We start from the raw sequence: 20,324 nt of genomic DNA on the forward strand, positions 1-20,324 counted from the left end.
GGGAAACGTACATGCAGTATTATCACATTTAAAGGCATTGCTCCACCTGTAAACACATAATTCACTATCTTCTGCCTTTATTCATTTTTTTAGCAGGCCTAGCAAAAAACATTTTAATCATAATCCTTGGATTTGTTGAATGTATTATTTAATGTATAAGTCCTTATAGGTATCATAGAGTTGTGTACAGACCGAGAGCTTGTAGTTTCAGATGTTGTTTATTTGGCTAATAATTTGTGGTTGGGGAATTGTGGTGTAGAAATGTGACCACAGGCTCTTGTTCAATGCAGTGAACCTGCATTCTGCCACCTAGGTTAAAGTCAACCCACTGGGGTCAGCTGGTGCATTTTACATTTCTCAGATTGCAGAAAATGTCAAGAATGGGGGTAGGCACCCCTGGTCCTGGAGATTCTGTAGGTCTCTCTCCATCAGCCATCACTGAACACCTGGAACAAATGGCAATGCTGAAAAATTAAGCCAAACACGAAATCAACTAATTTACTAAGAATTTTGGTGAAAATGAGAAATCTGCCACACTCAAGGACCGGCTTGTCCACCTAGGGATAGAGTTTCAGTATGTCAAAATTGTCACGCTGTGGCTCAGAACAATACAATCTCATGTGTTTCTCCCTTTAGGTTAAAACGTCAGTGATCGTGAAGTACCTAAAATCATTTGGGTGGATCTGGGCACTCCTGACTTTTGCTGCCTATATGGGTCAGAATCTTATGTCAGTTGGTCAGAACTGGCTGCTGAGTGCCTGGACTACAGAGGCCAAGCAAGTGCAAGACCTGAATGAGTGGAAGGAACTGAGGAACTCCAGATTGTCCATCTATGGAGTTATGGGCCTCATTCAAGGTGACTGCATTGGGGAAGATATACTTTGAATCTTTCTCACCTGGCAGGTATCTGAAGTACCTGCATACCTCACAGGCAATTAATAAAGCTTGGGGTAGTTTTGCAAGCAGTTTTGCAAGATTAAATATTCTTTGTCAATGATATACAGTGTTCTAAGATTACAGAGACCTAAACTTAATCCACAATATCCAGTGTTTCTAATTGACAGATTGACAGATAAGAAGTAGTTTGGAATTTAGCCCAATTGCTATCTCAAATCTGAAAGGAAAGTGGAAGGTGACAGAGTAAAATGTTAATGTCAAGTTGCAGAGGAAAAAAGCACTTTAAATCACATTCTAGACAGTTCATGTTCATGTAATAAAAAATGTAAATGAATCTTCAGAATAAAATCTAATGTGCATTTCCAGTTTTAAAGTTGGAGGATGGGAATTTAGGTTCTCACTGCTGCTTTACCCACAGCTCTGATGGTTTGCTGTGGGGCCTATGTCCTGACCAGAGGGACACTGCGAGCATCTCGTACTCTGCACCATCAGATGCTGGACAGTGTGCTGCACCTGCCTCTCCTGTTCTTTGAGACCACACCAATGGGTCAAGTCATTAACAGGTTCACAAAGGTATGCACAACCCTGTCTGGCTCGCTCAGATAAAACAACAGCATAAAGAGACATGACATTCCCTTGAGGTAATCTTGTATGAATTCAAGCTGCATGGGACTGCAAGGCACAAGGTGTACATTTCAGCCACCTGTCTTCAGGAGGCACATTGTTGAATCTCCATGATCAGGCCTTTAAAAAAGAACACAGCTGGTGTATCCAATTGAGTTCATAATGGATTAGTTTTATCGACCCTGTTCTTGTTATAAGTATTCTATCTGGGACAGAATGTATTGTACTTCTATGACAGTAAAATAAAATGGATGGTTATAAAATGCATAATTTCACTAAGAATCTGTTGAAACTCTCTCAGAACAATCTGCTTAAAGAATGCTTACACAATAATTATGTAACTTATGTAATACAGGAATTACATAATTATGCAACTGGCAGAGTGCTATTGGCCTCTGTCTAGAGCTTCCAGCACCATGGCATTGGAAGGTAGCACTTTTGCTACTCAAGTCCCTCCTCCTGGGTCCATCCCTGAGTTCCAGCCCTGCCATCTTATCTGCTGGTTTAGCTCCTCTGGGCCAACTATGGCAAACTGCAAAAATGCTTAAGGGTCCAAGGAATGTTCTCCGGTGTTCATAATGACACATCCTCCATACCTACCATGGAACCTGGGCCATGCTTCAGAAAAACTCAACAGTGTATTTACTCCCTGGCCCCACAACCTTGTGTCTTTGGCTGTTTCAATTAATTTCTTTACAACTGGTGCCTCTTTAATGACAGAGAGGCTTTGGGACATTGAGAGAGGTCATCCAGGTGCTGTCACAGAGCTCTGGGCTTAAACATACTCCCTCTGGTTCTGCAGCTTTGTGCTACATAGACCTGTTGGAAGGAGCAGCTGAAATGTAGCATGCATAGATTAATTTTAATCTTTCCATGTAATTGGAAAAAAAGAGATGTACAGTTCAAACCTTTCAAAGCTTCCTGGAAAGAGTGTATATATATCCTTGAGGGATTGAAGGAGAGTATATACAGTACTGTATTGAAACTAATACTTATTTCTTCCCCCAGGTTTATCAAAGCAGAACAACAACTTTACAATGAAAAAAAGCCTCAATGATGCACACTATTAACACAACATCAATATGCTCACATGTCCTACCTGAAATAAAGCTTAATGTTGTTTTGTAATTGAGTATAGTATTTGAAACTGGAGTAAAATGTGTATTGTCTGTATATATCGCTGAGCTCATATCATTAGATTAAGTTCAATAGGGCAGAGGTGATCAAACTACAGAGTGTGCCCCCCTGTGGGGGCATAGAGCAATTGCAAGATGCAATATGGCATGATGAGCAAGTTCATGTACCTTTGTATTATATCACAGGATAATGCCGCAAGTTATAACTGCCTCAAAATTATTTAATTCCCCTACAGATATTAAATACAATACTGCATATAGCCTACTTTTGTACTTTTTAACACCTATAATTAAAATAGATATATTTTGAAATATATATATATATATATTTCAACTAAAAAATACAATGAGAAATGCTGCACACACACCCCTGAGTGGTTTGAAAGCGTCTCCTCAAGCACTGGATTGCATTGCAAAAACAAAAAAGCCATACTCAATTGGAGAAACACTTATTTTCCCAGCAGCGATAGACATGTTAAATATCATGATCAGTGAAAAATAAAACATGATCCCTCTTTGACACCATGGTTTGCTTGCCGTATCTCATAATGTCATTGGTTAGTTTGTTGTCACGCCACATTTCATCATAGTCTCATGAAATAATGAGCTGTAAGAAATGCATTTCATCCACAAATGAAAGTAATTTATTTTGTAGAGGCTTGTCTGATTAGTGTGCCTACCACATTATTTTAATGCTACAAAAAAAAACACTTCAAAAAGCTTACATAAAAAAGACTCCATATTTGTATGACAGGACATCATTAGAATTTACATGTATTGACCTGTACTTGTTGATAGTCAGTGCAGATACATGCTTAGGGGTTTCCTTGTACTCCTTTTACAGTACAACCATTTCACCAGTGTCTTGTGGTCATTTCATTTATAATTTTTTATTCTAATAATGAGAAGGCACAGCAGCCTAATACTTTATTTGTCCTGTGATCACGAATTTAGTGTCTGGATAGGCAAGTCCGACTAATATCAATCTAAGCATAAACAAAATAAATTTCAGATCACAGATTACTTTTTTGCTTAAAATTCAAATCTATAGAATCAAATGGTCAATTTCTTTAAGAATATATAATGTGCAATTTCTATATGTTATCACTAATATTGACTATGCTCTTAAGCCCAGTTCTCCATCAGACAATAGTGGGAGTAAATGTAAGGATTTAAAATGTTGGGTAATATGTACTGTATCCAGTGTATTGAGTTAGGAAACAGAATAACGGGTTTTTATTTAATGTTCTATTGCTGCAGGACATGTATGTGATCGATGAACGCTTCCATTACTATCTGCGCACCTGGCTCAACTGCCTGTTGGATGTTGCAGGGACAGTTCTGGTTATAACCGCAGTGGCACCGCTCTTCCTTCTGGCTGCTATCCCTTTGGCTCTCATCTACCTAGTGGTGCAAGTAAGTAAAACATGGAGACAGTATTGGCATTGTATAGGTTTATACCAGGACCTTGGTTAAATATGTCCTGTTGGTAACGGTCCCAATCATTTGTGTCTCTTGTACTTTATCTTGGCTTATTTAAATGTGTTACTTCTGCTTAAAACGTTTTAGGTTCAGTGTTCAGTGGGGTCACGTGGCAGTTTTCCAGAAAATATTCTAGTAAAGAAAAACATAGTTTTCATGTGTGTAGACAGTGCCTAATAAAACACATGAAACAATGCATCCAGACACAATCAATTTACCTCAGTTAGTTCAGGTAACAGCCCAGCTCACCTTTTGCACAATCCCACAATGCACTTCACTGCATTATTCTTGAGACAGACTTAATAAACATGCATCTCCTCATTATTAATATTCTTACTTCACGTTATCTAATGGTTAACTTATTTATTTGTATTTAAGTAATCTGCTTATATAAATGAAATGTTAAGAACAAGTGGAAAAAATATATTAGACTTACCTGGACATATTTATCCATGTAGTGCCATCACAACAATAGTATGTTATAATCTATTATACTATATAAGTACACACAAACACATACATGCCTGCCTTTAAAACTATGAACAGTGTCAAGAAAGATATCCCTTTTTAATTAACCGGCAGGTATTTAATTAAACCAGCGGCAATGCTTTTCTTTCCTTAAATGTTGTTACAAAATAGATATATCCCAGTATGAAATATAGCAGCAAACTTTTGTTTGACATCTTCCTTAATGACAAAGGAAGTACTTCCTTAATTCCTTGAGTTTGCAGAATCTGGATCATATGTTTATATAATATTAGTGTCTGCAAATTCGCATTTAAGAAAGGTTATGAAAACTGTGTGTGGAGTAGGGGGCATCTCACACGACTCCTCACACATTTTGATTGTAAGGATCAGTACTAGACATCTCAACCCTTACACTTTACTTTACTCACTCATTTCAGAGGTATTATATTGCAAGCTCCCGACAAATCAGGCGGCTGGACGGAGCCTCCCGTTCTCCGGTGATCTCCCACTTCACTGAAACTCTCCTGGGTGCCTCTACCATAAGAGCCTACGGGTATCAGGACCGCTTCATCAACCAAAACCGACAAACCATCAACGAAAATCTGCTCTGCTACTACAACAATGTTATTTCCAACAGGTAAAGCACCTTTTCTACCAGAAACCTAACCAGGTGGATCCGTATTTCTTTCATGTTGACTCCATGAGGTGTCCATAGATTATGAAAAGCTGGAGCCAGAACCACCTATTCTGATGCTGCAAGGAGATCATTTGTTAAAAAAATATTCATTTTTGAAGCAGTTTTGGTTTTAGACTTGGCTTTTTACATGTATGGATGAGATCAATCTTAACAGTGACTTGAAAGCATATTTGATGCACTTCAAGCCCTTGGGCAACTGTTTGTGTTTCATTATTAAAGTGCTCATATAATCCTATAAGAATACCTTTACTTCCTTGTCAGGGTCCACCCAAATGACTAAATATGATCTGATTGTTTACCAAAAAACGTGTACTCTAGAGATCACTTTTAAACCATTTATAAATTTGTATTGTCTGTATGCTCTTGTACTGTTTTTCATGCATTGTGTCGGTCTGTTGTACAGGTGGCTTGCAGTGAGACTGGATGGTGTGGGTAACCTGTTGGTATTTCTGGCAGCAATTGTCATGGTTCACAACAAAAATGACATGGATCCCAGCACTGTGGGCTTGGCCTTGTCTTATGCGTTAAATGTAAGTACTGCAGAAATGTGCATCTTGCTTTTTAGTTAAACTTGTTTCTTTTTTTAATTCTCTATCTGATTTCAAATAGATCCCAATATACGTTGTCTGCCCTCCCAGAAACAATTAAACTGTCAGGAAGCAAAAGAAAGTGGAAACATCTTGATTATCATTGCAGGTAACAGCTACACTTAACTTCTGGGTTCGTAAGGCCTGTGAGATCGAGACCAATGCAGTGGCTATTGAAAGAGTCTGTGAATATGTGGAAATGAAGAAGGAGGTACTTTTTATTTTTCCAATGCATTCAGCTTTTGGGAAGCACCCATGCCTATTTTTAACATATGTAACTTTGCTGACTAAGAGCTTGCACATAACTAAGAAACCATTTGATCTGGATTTTATTTCTTTCAAAGGCCCCTTGGATTCTTCCCAGAAGACCACCTCCACAATGGCCTGAGCAAGGTGTGCTCAAGTTCATCAACTATGAGGCTTGTTACAGAAGGGGTCTGCAGCCTGCCCTCAATGATGTGACATTTCAGATTGGCAGCAGAGAAAAGGTGAACCAGCTGGGTTTCCTAAGATCATTGAATGGATTTTAAACATGCAAAAATGTCAAAGAGAACATGAACATTTAGATCATAATGAATCACATCATTTAGGTAAATAATTATTTAACAGTGTAAGGAAGAATGTATTGTTACAAAAGCCACATAAGATGAAAAGCATCAGGTTGGGTTATCTTTCAAGTCGGAAGTACTGCCCAAGGGGGAGGGGTTTCTGTGCACTTCTGATCGAAACGTCACTCTATTAAAGCTGCCATTGGCTCCTGCGCTTGTCACTCAGAACAGGTCCCTTCCCACTTCCTGTTCTATAAAACGTGATGTCAGCGCAGGTTCGTCCTCCTTTGCCTCTTCGCTGGACTCAAGAACATGAGCTCTCTGTGTCTTGTCTTTGCATTAGACCCTTATTGTTATTTAACAATGGCTTCACGGCTGTGTTGTTCACCATCGTTTATTATTGTCTGTGCCTATTTGTCTCGCATTAGTTATTATTGATAGCTAATCCAACTCTGTTCCGTCCATGCTCCGGGGCTCCGGTGCGCTTCGGTTTCAGTTTCACCTACAAATAACACAATTAAAAATAAGTCGTGTTTGTATTGTGCCTTATATATTCTGACTGCTTGCTGTGTTGGTTTTTTGTCCATAGGGCTTTTTCCTCCACAGCAGGAGCAATAGCAGTAGCAGAAAAATCCGAGGCCCGGCTGCCCGGCCTGAGCCTCAGTATGTCGTAAGAGATCTCGCCCGCATGAGGTGCTCCTCCGCTGAGTTGCACCAACACTACAGCCCACACGGCTGTAGGAGATCTCGTTCTCTCAGTTTGCTGAGAACGAGCACTGCTAGTCCTCCCTGTCCGTGCGTGTAGGCCTTGGTTTTAGATCCTGCTATGGCTGGTGGTCTGCTACCCTCAGCCCCCTCTGACCTCGGACTCCGCGTCACCCAGTGTCCCCGGAAACCCTGGCACACACGATGTGGTTAAGCCTACGGGCCTACACCGCACTTGTATCCACCACCTAGTGCTTGGCACAACAGGTGCCGCACCCCCCACACCATGACACTCCACCGCTGGCTCACACCACGTCACTGGAGTCTGAGGGGAGTCTATCTGCCCCATCTCAGGAGGAGGAGGACCGCCTGTCTCTGGGTCCGCACATGGACTCAGAGCTTGAGGCGGAGCTCATGGAGGAGGAGCTGGTCTCTCCCACCCCTCCTCCTCCGTTGAGCGTAGACATCCCTCCTGCTCCTATGGAACAGGACCGGGTATTCTGGGCGGTGATCCAGATCTGATCCTGCCCCGCCGCTCTCCAGGTTCGAGAGGGGTCCGCGTTTGCAGCGACCCACACGGGCCCTCCCGCTGCTGCCTGACCTCCTCGAGGAATTGAGGGCCACCTGGGACCATTCGGCAACAGCCCCCGCCCTATCCAGGGGAGGGCAGGCTTATGCCAGGACCCGGGGCGCGGCAGAAGCGGGCTTGGTGGAATTTCCCCAGGTGAATTCCACCATAGTTGCGCTTATCTCCCTACCTCCACTGTCCACAGAGCCATGCGACCTGGCCTGCCCCAATAGGCAGTGTCGCATGACGGAGACGCTGCACCGAAGGGCGTATGAGGCAAGCGGTTTGCCTCAGAAATAATGAGAGCCTGCTGGCCCTGTATTTAGCCCAGCTGGCAGAGCCCTCGGAGCACGATGGCGCATCATCAACCTCGTCCTCTATCTCCGAGATAGCAGCGGTGACCGACCAGCTCATTACAGTGATGCGCCAGGGGTCAAGGGAGACTGGGCGATTCCTGGCAGGTCCCCGACCGCGACTCGCAGGCCACAGCCCGGGCCCCCCCAGGCTTGCCGCCCTGGCCCCCAGCAGCCCACGGCAGCTCCTGGTAGGAGGGGGCCTGGTCCGACCCCACCCCCCCCACCACCTGAGCCCCGTCCCTGAGGCGTTCCAGCAGACTCTGGCCCAGCCTTAGTCCCCCCAGCAACTCTCAAATTGGCAACACTGCACTCCAAGACTTTGGGTGCTCCAAATTATATCAGTTGGCTACTCCCTTCAGTTTCAAACACGTCCACCCCCCTTCCAGGGTGAGGTGTGGATGCAAGTGAGGGACCTGTTGCAGTGTGCGGTGCTTCGTGTCGAAATCACCACTCTCCTGGAGAAGCGAGCAATCCGTGAAGTGCCCCCTCCGGGGCAGCACAATGGATTCTATTCCCCATACTTCCTTGTGCCCAAGAAAGATGGCGGTTTCCACCCCATCTTGGATCTGAGGTGCCTGAACCGCCACCTCAAGATGTTGCCTGGCGACTGGTTCACCATTACCATGGTCTACGAGTCCACCGGGACCCCAGTGCCTGAACACCTGGTGGCCCACTCAACTCGAGGCATTGCCATATCGTGGGCCTTTTTTCAAGGCGCCCCCTTGGCAGACATTTGTGGTTGGGCCTCACCGCTTACATTTGCCCGGTTCTACAGGTTGGATGTGACGGGACCAGTCCCTTCCATTGGGAATCCAGTGTTGGCTGCAGTCGAGCCCTCTGGCTCCTGCCTTTCCTCTCCCAGTCTTCCACTGTTAATTGCATCCTGCTGGAGCTATCTGAACCATGTTATCCCTTCCACCGGACTATGCCTTCCAGTCGAGCACCCACACAAGCTACCCCTGTCGATGTGTTCCCATGGTCTGTCATGTGGCCTCCAGGTTCATTGCTTTTTAAGGCCGCCCTATATATAGTTAGTTCATTATGCATTGTGTTGTGGTGGTGCATGCGTCTGGCCTGTACCCCTCTCTCTCTCTATATATATATATATATATATATATATAATATGTGTTAAACAGCAGGACTGTGGCAGGTTAGAATGGAGGTCACTTCCGCTGTTCCCAGCTGCTGGCGCTCGAGTTTCACTGCCTCGCTGTGTACATAGTTCCTTGGTCAGCAGGTCTGTGGCCCACTCTGGCTGTGTTACACCATGGAGCAGGGGACCACTGCTGTTGTCCTCCAGCGGAGGGCACTTGAGCTTCTCCAGTGCCCCGCTGTGTACATTTATTCACATGGTAAGAGCGGTGGTTGCCCTGCGATAGCTGTGCTATTCAGCAGGTGTCAACTGCTCTTGTATTCTGCGTGTGGCGCATGAGCCGGATCCTGCGCCCTGTGATGTATATAGTTAGTTTGTCACGACACAGTCGAACTGGTGTGGCCTTGCACTTAGCTATGCTAGTAGAGCTGGCGGCCACCGCTTCTGTGGTAGTGCGGTAAGCTCATGAATAGTTTTCTGTGCCCCACAATGTATATAGTTTTGTTTTTGATGACATTATAGAGCTGGTGCGGCCTCGCTCTTAACTGTGCTAGTGGAGCAAGTGGCCACCGCTCCAATGTCCCACGTGTGGCGCATGAGCTGGCTCGTTTGTTTGAACAACATTGTAAGTTTAACAGCACAGTGGAGCTGTCCACTCTGTACTGGTCAGTTGTGCAAGGATGCTCCTGTGCTGTGCGGAGGCAGCATGAACTTCCTGCTGTATATTCTGTTGTGTTCAGTTTGGCTACTCTGGCGACTAGCCGACTGTGTATTAAATAGATTTTTTCAGTGGGTCTGTGGCCCCACTCCTGTGGATCTGTACTACACTGATATGCGTGAAGGCCGCACAAGTTGCTTGATTGCCAGCGCCGTGACATGACGTGCAAGTAGATTACGGCCTACGGAAGTGCGCCCCTCCCCCTTGGGCAGTGCTTCCTTTTTGGTTTTTATACAAAGAAAAATTTTACTCATTTTTGGAGATAAAATATGTAATTAAAACAACTTTTTTTCCCTTTGCAGGTTGGGATTGTTGGAAGAACAGGTGCTGGCAAGTCTACCTTAAGTAACTGCCTCTTTAGGATAATAGAGGGACAAAAAGGTTTAATCCTCATTGATGAAGTAGACATAGCCAGTATAGGACTGCATGACCTGCGGGAGAAACTGAACATTATTCCACAGGTTAGTAAACTTTTTCAATTTTAGTGGCATGGGGAAATTAAATGAAATTCACAAGGTGTTTTAAAAATCTTCTTCAGAGAGCTGAATATGTATGGGTACACATATACACTACTGGTCAAACGTTTTAGAACACCTACATTTTTCCAGTTTTTATTGAAATGTACGCAGTTTAATGTCTCAGTGTAGTCTGAAAGTAAAGCATAGAACAAATAAACAATTGGAGATAAAAAAGAAATCATGGAATTGTTTAGTTTAACAAAATTTAATCTTTCAAACGATGTGCACATTGACTTCTATACACACTGCCAAATAATGCGTGGGTGTAGTACCACAGTATATAACTCTGAAATGTACATTATTTTTCAGTTTTTGGTAACCTAAACTTTTTTTTTTATTAACCTCTGGCAGTTTAGCACTTACCTTTGTAGCATTTCAAGTTATTCACTAGACTTGAACTGCTTAAATATGAATAAAAACTGGAAAAATGGGGGTGTTCTAAAACTTTTGACTGGTAGTGTAAGAAAAGCTGTTTCCCCGTCTGTTGTGCAGGACCCTATTCTGTTCTCGGGGACGTTGCGTTTGAACTTGGATCCTCTGGACAGATACTCAGATGCACAGTTGTGGCTCGCCCTGGAAATGTGTCACCTGAAGGACTTTGTGCAGATTTTGCCAAAACAGCTTCATCATGAGGTGTCGGAAGGAGGAGACAATCTGAGGTAGTAAAATGGAGCAAATATTAAAGCTTTTTATGTCTGTAAGCTTGACCTATTTAAACTACGTCCTAAATATTCTAATTTTCATGAACAATATATCTGGGAAGTGATAGTTAAATGTTTTCACACAAATTTGAACTTTCTTTACAGTTGCCTCAGACTAAATTGGTGTTCAGCAAACTCTGAATAAGAACGCAAGCTGCTACTTCCACTATTTTTCCTTTTCTTAACTAACTGTCCTTTCACCTCCTGCTCTCTTCATTCTTTAGCTTTAGCTCCTCCAAGAGTAAATGGATCCAAATTGCCCTCTGAGCTGAGGTTTCTCTCCTCTCCATCTCCCCTGCTTTACTTCCATTCCATCATTCAGGAAATTTTCTACCTTTTTCCTCAATCCTTCACTGGTGACTTTTACTTCTTCTGCTCTACAATGTGGTATATTCAAAAGCTTTTGTAATAATTTTGCACCTATCTATCCACCTAGTCTTCCTCTGTACCTTCTTCCTCCATCTCACCCGAATTCCTTCTCTCCTTTATCTGACAATCTTTTTTCTACTTAGCCTCAAATCTACAATTGATGCAATTTTTCCCTTTCCAACGATAGGTTGCGTATGCAACCCCGGTTATCTGAAAAAGGAAGGACTGCCCAAGGGGGTGTGTTTTCTGTGCACTTTCGTAGGAACCCGATCGAAACGTCACTCTATCAAAGCTGCCATTGGCCCCTGCATGCGTCCATCAGAACAGTTCCCTTCCACTTCCTGTTCTATAAAACGTGACGTCAGTGCAGGTTCGTCCTCCTGTGTGACCTTGCAACCCTTGGGCAGTGCTTCCTTTTTCAGATAACCGGGGTTGCATACGCAACCTATCGTTATGTTTCAAGTCGGAAGCACTGCCCAAGGGGGAAGGGTTACTGTATAACCAAGCCATCGCAAGGGAGGAGGCAGCGAACTGATAAGGGAGCCTGCCCCGAGGTGTACCGGTAGGGGCCTTGGCAAAACACAACTCCAGACAGGAGCCACAGAGGCCCCTTGGGGCCAAACTGGGCTGTCCAGGAGCGAGGACCGTAGTCACGCTCTACCGGGGACTGTCTGCAATCAGCATATACAAAGCGGGGCTACAGAGGTCAATTCTTATCCCTCCACTTACAATAGCAAGGCCGGCTGCTCTACTAGTGCATCTAGGATTGAGGCCGTATATCTACTTGCACAATATATGGTGCGGGCAATCAAGCAACTTGTGAGCCTTCCACGCATTAACGTGGCAGTGAACCACTGATCCTGCAGGAGCGGGGCCACAGACCCACTGAATAACACACAGCTGGCTAGTTCACTGAGTAGCTACAGCTGGACATAACAGTATACACAGCGTGGCCTCCCCGCAGCACAGGAAAATCCGTTCAGTGAACGTGTACAGAGCACCCAGCTCCACTGTGCTGTCATAACAACTAAACACATCGCGGGGTGTAGGAAGCAAATCATGCACCACCACATGACACGGGAGCAGTTGTCACCTATTTGCGCAGCTAATGCAAGACAACGGCAGGCTCTACCATGACCATCAAACTATAACATTGCGGTGTGCAGGAAACCATTCATGCACTCTTCGCATAACATGGGAGCATTGGCCGCTTGCTCCACTAGCCCAGCTAGGAGCGAGGTCACACCAGCTCTACAATGTTGTACAAATGAACAACAATATATAGGAACATTCACGCCGCCTGCGCACAGCACAGGAGCATCCAACTCAACTGAATAGTACAGAGTGGAAGAGCTCTGTTGTGCTGACAATTAGATTTTGTACAAACGAACTATATACACCACAGGGCACAGTAGCCGGCTCATGTGCCACATGTGGGATGTCATAGCTGTGGCCGCGTGCTCCACTAGCACAGCTAGAAGCAAGGCCACACCAGCTTGACCATGTTGTGATAAATGAACTATATAACTGCTCTGATGCAGCGGAATTGTGGCTACGCCCTCAGAAGCAGACGGCATGCTAGACAGTACAGTCTGCGCAACCGGAGACCTCCTTGCCTGTTGATATTGGCGACCACCGCTGTGTTGACGTCCGAACCAGCACACGTCTGTCCCACAGGACTGGCCGGAAATGAGACGGTCCAAGGAGTACTGCTTGTAACTCCAGGACATTGATATGTAGGGCCCGTGCTGGCTCCGTCCATCCGCCTCGGACTCCACGTCCGTCGCAGACTGCTCCCCAACCCTTCTTGGAGGCGTCTGTTGTCATAACTGCTCGGTGGTAGACTGGCCCCAGGGGCACACTGAGGTTCAAATTGTGAGGGCTCTGCCACCAAGCGGAGCGCCTTTCAGCACACTGGAGTGACTGTGACTCGGCGTGCATAATCGTGGCAAGGATGCATCTGTAAAGACTCGAACCACCGCTGCAGCATCCTCAATCGGAGGAGGCTGAGGGGGAGGGTCTGTGATGCTACCGCTAGGAGGCCCAGCAGCCTCTCAGTCAGAAGAGGGAAAGACACGCGTGTATAGAGACAACTCTTTCTGCATCCATGCACTTGGAAAAAGTGCGTGGGGCTAGTGACAGGCCGAAGGGGGAACCGCAAACTTGAGCCAGTCATCCTCCTGATGCATGTCCTGCCAGACCGCCAGGGGTCAGGATGTGAGGCCTGGCACCCGGCGGCCATGTGGGGCGCCTGCCTGCTGGTTCGAAGATCAGCAGGGGGGAGGGATTGCTGCCTGGGAGTCAAGGTCGAGAGACATTGAGCTCCTGAAGGCTGCCTGCGAGGCTGGGCCGAGGGTGTAACGGTAGACCCTGGCTTGCTGCAGGGACTGATCCCTCTCCTGGGACCTTGCTGTTGCTGGACTGAACACTGTATATACTAAGCATCATGGGCTGGATACAAGCGCCGCGTAGGCCCGTAGGCTCAACTACACCGTGTGTGCCGGGGTTTCCGGGGACACCGGGTGAGACGGAGTCCGGGGTCCACGGGGGCCGACAGTAGTAGACCACCTGCCGTAAAACCGACGCCTACACGCACGGACCGGGAGGGCTAGCAGTGCTCGTTCTCAGCGAACTGAGAGAGAGAGATCTCCTACAGTCGCAGACGAGGGCTGTAGCCAGCGGAGAAGCACCTCACACGGGCGAGATCTCTTACAACACAACAAGGCTCCGGCAGCCAGGCCTTGGATTTTACTGCCGCTGCTAACGCTCCTGCTGTGGAGGAAAAGGTCCTGTGGACAAAAAAACAACACTTTTTGGAATTGGAATATATATAGCACTATATAAACACGACTATTATTTTTAAAAGGCTCTTCTTGTTCGGTTGTAGAGTGTGGTGGAAAAAAGCTTTGGAGTCAGGAGTTCGAATCAGAATTTATTACGTGCACGGGAGGAACAGTGCAACACAGAACTCAAAGGATTTTAGGCCAGCATGACACTGTTCCCCAAAAGATAGATAGTTTTAAGATAGAACTAAGCTTTTATACCCCCTCTGGGATAAACCCTCAAGGGGTTTGACATTTTACAATCAGTGTCTGAATGGTTGTTTCTAATAACTAACAGTGATTTCATTGGCATTCTAAACTAAGCCTTCCCATCTTATCAATATTATAATCAATACTCATGAATAATAATCATTAACCTATACATTGCCAATTGCATTGGAGGTTAATTTGCAGATAATACGTTGAAAGAAAGGAATGTGAGCCGCTGATAACCAAGTTAGGAGTAACAGCACACCAAGGACAAGGGCAGGGTAGGATGTTAATATTTTTCCCCCACAAAAGCATGGTGGCTTCTGTGGACTGAACATGGCTTTTTTTGTCTCTGCCACTACAGCGTTGGCCAAAGACAGCTTCTCTGTCTGGCCCGTGCCTTACTACGGAAGACACAAATCCTGGTTCTAGATGAAGCAACAGCTTCCATCGACATCGAAACAGACAATTTGGTTCAGCTCACCATACGGAAGGCGTTTGCTGACTGCACTATTTTAACCATCGCACACAGACTGCAGACCATCATGGACTCAGACAGGTCAGATATTTCCCTTTTTTACAATCTTTCTCAACTACTAGGCTTTCAATTCAGGATATTATCGAGAATTAATCTACCTTGTATAAAGTTTGAAAAAGGGTAAATACTAATATTCCTTGGCTGATCTTGTATTTTTGTTGTTTTTACAGGGTGCTGGTTCTGGATTCGGGCAGAATCATAGAATTTGATTCCCCTTCCAACCTTATCCAGCAGAAGGGCGTTTTCTTCCATATGGCATCAGAGGCAGGGGTAATAAACAGCATCAACTGTGACCCTGTCCCTATCAGCTAGGACTGAAACAGTGGACCAGCTGCAGGAAACTGCTGAAGCCAAAGGAGACTGATTCGTTATTGAGGTGGTGGAGGTGAAGGGTAGTTGAATGTAAATGTAAATCCCTATCAGAATATTGTGCAAATCCAGATTAGCTTCCATATTAATATTTAACAGATACTTTGTAATGCCCCTGTTCCTTAAAAAACAGGATTGTAAATGATGTCAATGGAGCTAGAAATTTTTTCAAAATTAATTTACTGCCTAATTTAATGCTCAAAAGATCCAACTTTAATACTACTTTAATACTAGTGGTTTTTAATGCAGTCTACAAAACACTTGGATCAGTGTATTAAGGACTTTGTAAGATATGTTTAACTCATTCACAGTGAAATTTAATTTTGGCAGGATACTGGCTTCCGGATCCATCTCTACCTCTACCTATATATGTGTGTGTGTTTGTGTGACTGTATTTATGTGTGTGTGGATAAATCAATACATAAATAACAGTCTGGTATTTCCATTTAATAGCACTGTTTGTGCAGGCACTATAGAGGAAAAATAGCTGGATACTTATCATACAGCTATATACAGCACAAATACCATAGTTTCATGGTCAGCTACAATTTTCTATCTTTGCTGCTATTACTATACTATACAGGTACATAAACTATTATATATATATATATATATATAAAAAAAAATGTGTCCTTTCATCAAAGGATCCTCCATTTGCAGCAATTACAGCCTTGCAGACCTTTGGTATTCTAGATTTCACCCCATGCTTCCTGAAGCACCTCCCACAAGTTGGATTGGCTTGATGGGCACTTCTTACATACCATACGGTCAAGCTACTCCCACAACAGCTCAATAGGGTTGAGATCCGTTGACTGTGCTGGCCACTCCATTATAGACTGAATACCAGCTGACTGCTTCTTCACTAAATAAAGAATTCTTGCATAGTTTGGAGCTGTGCTTTGGGTCATTGTCCTGTTGTAGGAGGAATTGGCTCCACTCAAGCGCCGTCCATCAGGGTATGGCATGGCGTTGCAAAATGGAGTGATAGCCTTTCTTCTTCAAGATCCCTTTTACCCTGTACAAATCTCTCACTTTCCCACCACCAATGCACCCCCAGACCATCACATTGCCTCCACCATGCTTGACAGATGGCGTCAAGCACTCCTCCAGCATCTTTTCATTTGGTCTGCGTCTCACTAATGTTCTTCTTTGTGATCCAAACACTTCAAACTTAGGTTCATCTGTCCATAACACTTTTTTCCAATCTTCCTCTGTCCAGTGTCTGTGTTCTTTTGCCCATCTTAATCTTATATTTTTATTGGCCAGTCTGAGATATGGCTTTTTCTTTGCAACTCTGCCTAGAAGGCCAGCATCCTGGAGTCGCCTCGCCTAGTGTTTTGCAGGTACTATTTAATGAAGCTTCCAGTTGAGGACCTGTGAGGCGTCTGTTTCTCAAACTAGACACTCTAATGTATTTGTCCTCTTGCTCAGGTGTGCACCGGGGCCTCCCACTCCTCTTTCTATTCTGGTTAGAGCCAGTTTGTGCTGTTCTGTGAAGGGAGTAGTACACAGCGTTGTACGAGACCTTCAGTTTCTTGGCAATTTCTCACATGGAATAGCCTTCATTTCTGAAAACAAGAATAGACTGATGAGTTTCAGAAGAAAGTTCTTTGTTTTTCTGCCATTTTGAGCCTGTAATCGAACCCACAATTGCTGATGCTCCAGATACTCAACTAGTCTAAAGAAGGCCAGTTTTATTGCTTCTTTAATCAGCACAACAGTTGTCAGCTGTGCTAACATAATTGCAAAAGGGTTTTCTAATGATCAATTAGCCTTTTAAAATGATAAACTTGGATCAGCAAACACAATGTGCCATTGGAACACAGGACTGATGGTTGCTGATAATGGGCCTCTGTACGCCAGTGTAGATATTACAAATCAGCCGTTTCCAGCTACAATAGTCATTTACAACATTAACAATGTCTACATTGTATTACTGATCAATTTGGTGTTATTTTAATGGACAGAAAATGTGCTTTTCTTTCGAAAACAAGGAAGTTTCTTAGTGACTGCAAACTTTTGAACGGTAGTGTGTGTGTGTGTGTGTGTGTGTGTGTGTGTGTGTGTGTATATATATATATATATATATATAAAATGTTTTTTCTAAACTGCCCTACATTTGAGAGGGTCATTAATTTAGATTTCACATATTTTCTATCCCGCACAATATAAAGATCTAATAGATGATAACTGAAGTCTTATGTTATATCCTTATAGTTCAATTCTGTTGACCATGGGAACAAAACTATAATAATAAGACTTAGTGCTACCTGTAAGTTCATTATAAAGTTTTGCTACAGAACAATGCACCAGCACTATTTTAATTAGGGTGTTGGCACTTTCTTATGATTCATTTTGTTTTGTTTGAATGTTTTTATTTTTATTTATTGGATTAAGTAAAATGTTTAGCGTATTTTGTACACTTTTTTTGCTTCAAAATTAAATTAGTATGCAATCTGTTTTTCTTTAACTTCAATGAGGATGTCTGAAGATGCAATACATATTTTTGTCTATTTAAATAACTGACGTTTAGACTTTTACCATTTTTATTAATCCATTATTTTCTATTAAATATTCACCCCAAAATAATAATATATCTCTTTCTTTGTCAAGTGCTGAATTTACAAAACTACATTTTGTTTATTTGAAAACTATAATTATGTGTTATGTACAGCATGGGTTTTGTTTTTTCATGTAATGTTTCAATAAGTTAATTAAAAGGTTGAAGAAATCATCAAGGCATTCTATTTTTGTACCAAACTGTTGGAGTAAAACATTGTAAGAGGTTGATTTTTTTAGAACTATTAAATGTAATTGATGTACCATTAGACTCAATGTTTTAGAATTATTGATTATATAGTTTAGTTCCTTTTTCATGGCTGTTACAACATTGGCAAACTCCCAGGCAGCATGAAGCACCCCTGTTTTATGCATCTGTTGAAATATCCTAGTTTGCAAAAAGAAAAAAACAAATCCACTAGGTCCAGGCCAGCGGATTTATAATAATGATGATGATAATAATAATTTATTTTTTGGCAGAAGTCCCTTATCCAGGACATACAGGTTGGTCCTCCTGTATTTTCTGACGTGATTGGGTTCTTCGTTGAATGTATTCAACAAATATTAAGAACTACATTGCAATCCTTTAGATACTTTACTGAACTATGACTTTAGAACTGGGGGAAAAAAAAGCTTCCAGGGAAATTTCCATTAGTTTTCTACTTCGTAAAATCCTTCTTGATTTTCGTTGAAAGCTCAATGTATTCATTTTGGTTTTTAAGCTCTTCCCTATCTATATTAGCTGAACTTTGTTTTCATCCTACTGATCTTTTGCTTAAATGTTCCATTAAACCATTTAGTGCAGCCCAGGCTAGATATTGATTTGGCAAGTGTGGGGATGTATTTGCACAGTGCCTCTAGATTGATACATTGTAGGCATCTTTTTCAGGTGTTTCTGTAACCTCTTTATCCCCTTCTGTTAAACTTTGTCTCATCCCATTTTAATCTGCTATCCTGAAATTGTAAACTGTAGCTTTGGCTGTCCACTTCAAAAGGTACCATCTTGTGATAACAATTTCTTAATGGTTCTTGGATCTCTACTTACCTTTTAGCTGGCAGATTGAAAAGACTAAATCAATACAGGGTTTTTTCTGTTGTGGCTTCCTTGACAAACTATGTGAGAAAGCTGTCATTAGCCATTTCAATCAGCATATAGAAAGCCTCACTGAATATACAGAAATGTGGGGGATTGCATTTACAAGGATGATTAATACATTAAAAGGGTTGGGTGTATTTTGTGTTATTTTATGGCATCCAATGCATGTGAAAATTGCTTTTTTGACTCACTAATTAGCTTAATGTATGTTTATTTGCAGTCTACTTTGTACTGCTTGTGTAATATCTGCACTATAATAATCATTTGTTTTTGACAGCTTTGATGTACTCTATATGTGGAATTACTGAACTGATAAGTAGGAGTAGTAATTATGGCACTTTATGTCAAAGTGACAGGTGGCCACGCACCTACCCAGAAGCCCCAAGGGCTGGGAAGCCCTGCCTTACCCAGAAGCCCCACGGGGCCAGGAAGCCCCTCCTTACCCAGTACCCTTTAACCCTCTCCAGTCAGCCATCTTATAAGGATACAGGTTTTACCCTTTGACCCTCTCCTGTCAGCCATCTTGTTTGGATGACCGTCATCTTGTTAGGATGACAGCCATCTTGTTTGGGTGACCTCCATCTTGTTAGGATGACAGGCATTTTGGAAAGGGCACAGGTCATCTTGACAAGTGTTCGCCGCCATCTCACCCTGATGGTGTGTGTGTGTGTAATGTTTAAGAGTTTAAACTTATTATTTGTGTTAGGATATGTTTTATGATTAGGTTTGGTATGATAATTTGTTAGCAAAATAAAATACATTAAAATAAAAACATAAAGTTTTAATAAAAAAGTATTTTAAACTGTGTTTAGTGATGTGCGTGTGATGATTTTAGGTTATATATTTTATGATTAGGTTTGGGATGGTACAGTGTTAGGAAAAGAAAAGAAAAAGAAAGGTATAGACAATCAAAAAATGAGACTCTGTAAAATATGCATCAATATCAGTCTTTTATTGTGACAGCTCTAAAAATTACAACAATGATCTCCCCTCCCCAACACCTACAGCAGACTAAGAAACAACTGAACTGCACCGCTCTAGCAACTCCCTCTACTTGTTTATTGGCAAGGGTATATATACAAGCGAACACACTTAAACACACATATACCTATACCTATTTTTCATATTTATCAATAGAGAATAAAGACAATTTCACCACTTAGAGAGACACAGTGAAGCACCATTTGTGAATACTCAAACGTATACAATAATATGATATATTGCTGAATAATTTATAAATATATATATTTATATATATTTATA

General features: G+C 42.8%; 1 protein-coding gene across 1 annotated transcript in view; it reads left to right on the forward strand.

The window, feature by feature from the left end:
- The window catches only part of LOC136747247 (ATP-binding cassette sub-family C member 2), a 40,760-nt gene extending 20,893 nt beyond the window's left edge, over positions 1-19,867 (forward strand). Inside the window, exons 19-29 of the mRNA XM_066700195.1 lie at positions 637-856; positions 1,316-1,470; positions 3,918-4,073; positions 5,045-5,244; positions 5,708-5,834; positions 6,001-6,102; positions 6,236-6,379; positions 10,182-10,340; positions 10,890-11,056; positions 14,864-15,058; positions 15,208-19,867. Coding sequence (XP_066556292.1) covers positions 637-856; positions 1,316-1,470; positions 3,918-4,073; positions 5,045-5,244; positions 5,708-5,834; positions 6,001-6,102; positions 6,236-6,379; positions 10,182-10,340; positions 10,890-11,056; positions 14,864-15,058; positions 15,208-15,349 — 1,767 coding nt within the window. The 3' untranslated portion in view covers positions 15,350-19,867. The remainder of the gene's footprint in view (positions 1-636; positions 857-1,315; positions 1,471-3,917; positions 4,074-5,044; positions 5,245-5,707; positions 5,835-6,000; positions 6,103-6,235; positions 6,380-10,181; positions 10,341-10,889; positions 11,057-14,863; positions 15,059-15,207) is intronic.
- The last annotated feature ends 457 nt before the right edge of the window (positions 19,868-20,324 follow it).

The sequence above is a fragment of the Amia ocellicauda genome, chromosome 3, assembly GCF_036373705.1.
Source record: "Amia ocellicauda isolate fAmiCal2 chromosome 3, fAmiCal2.hap1, whole genome shotgun sequence".
In the NCBI taxonomy this organism is placed as follows: Eukaryota; Metazoa; Chordata; class Actinopteri; order Amiiformes; family Amiidae; genus Amia; species Amia ocellicauda.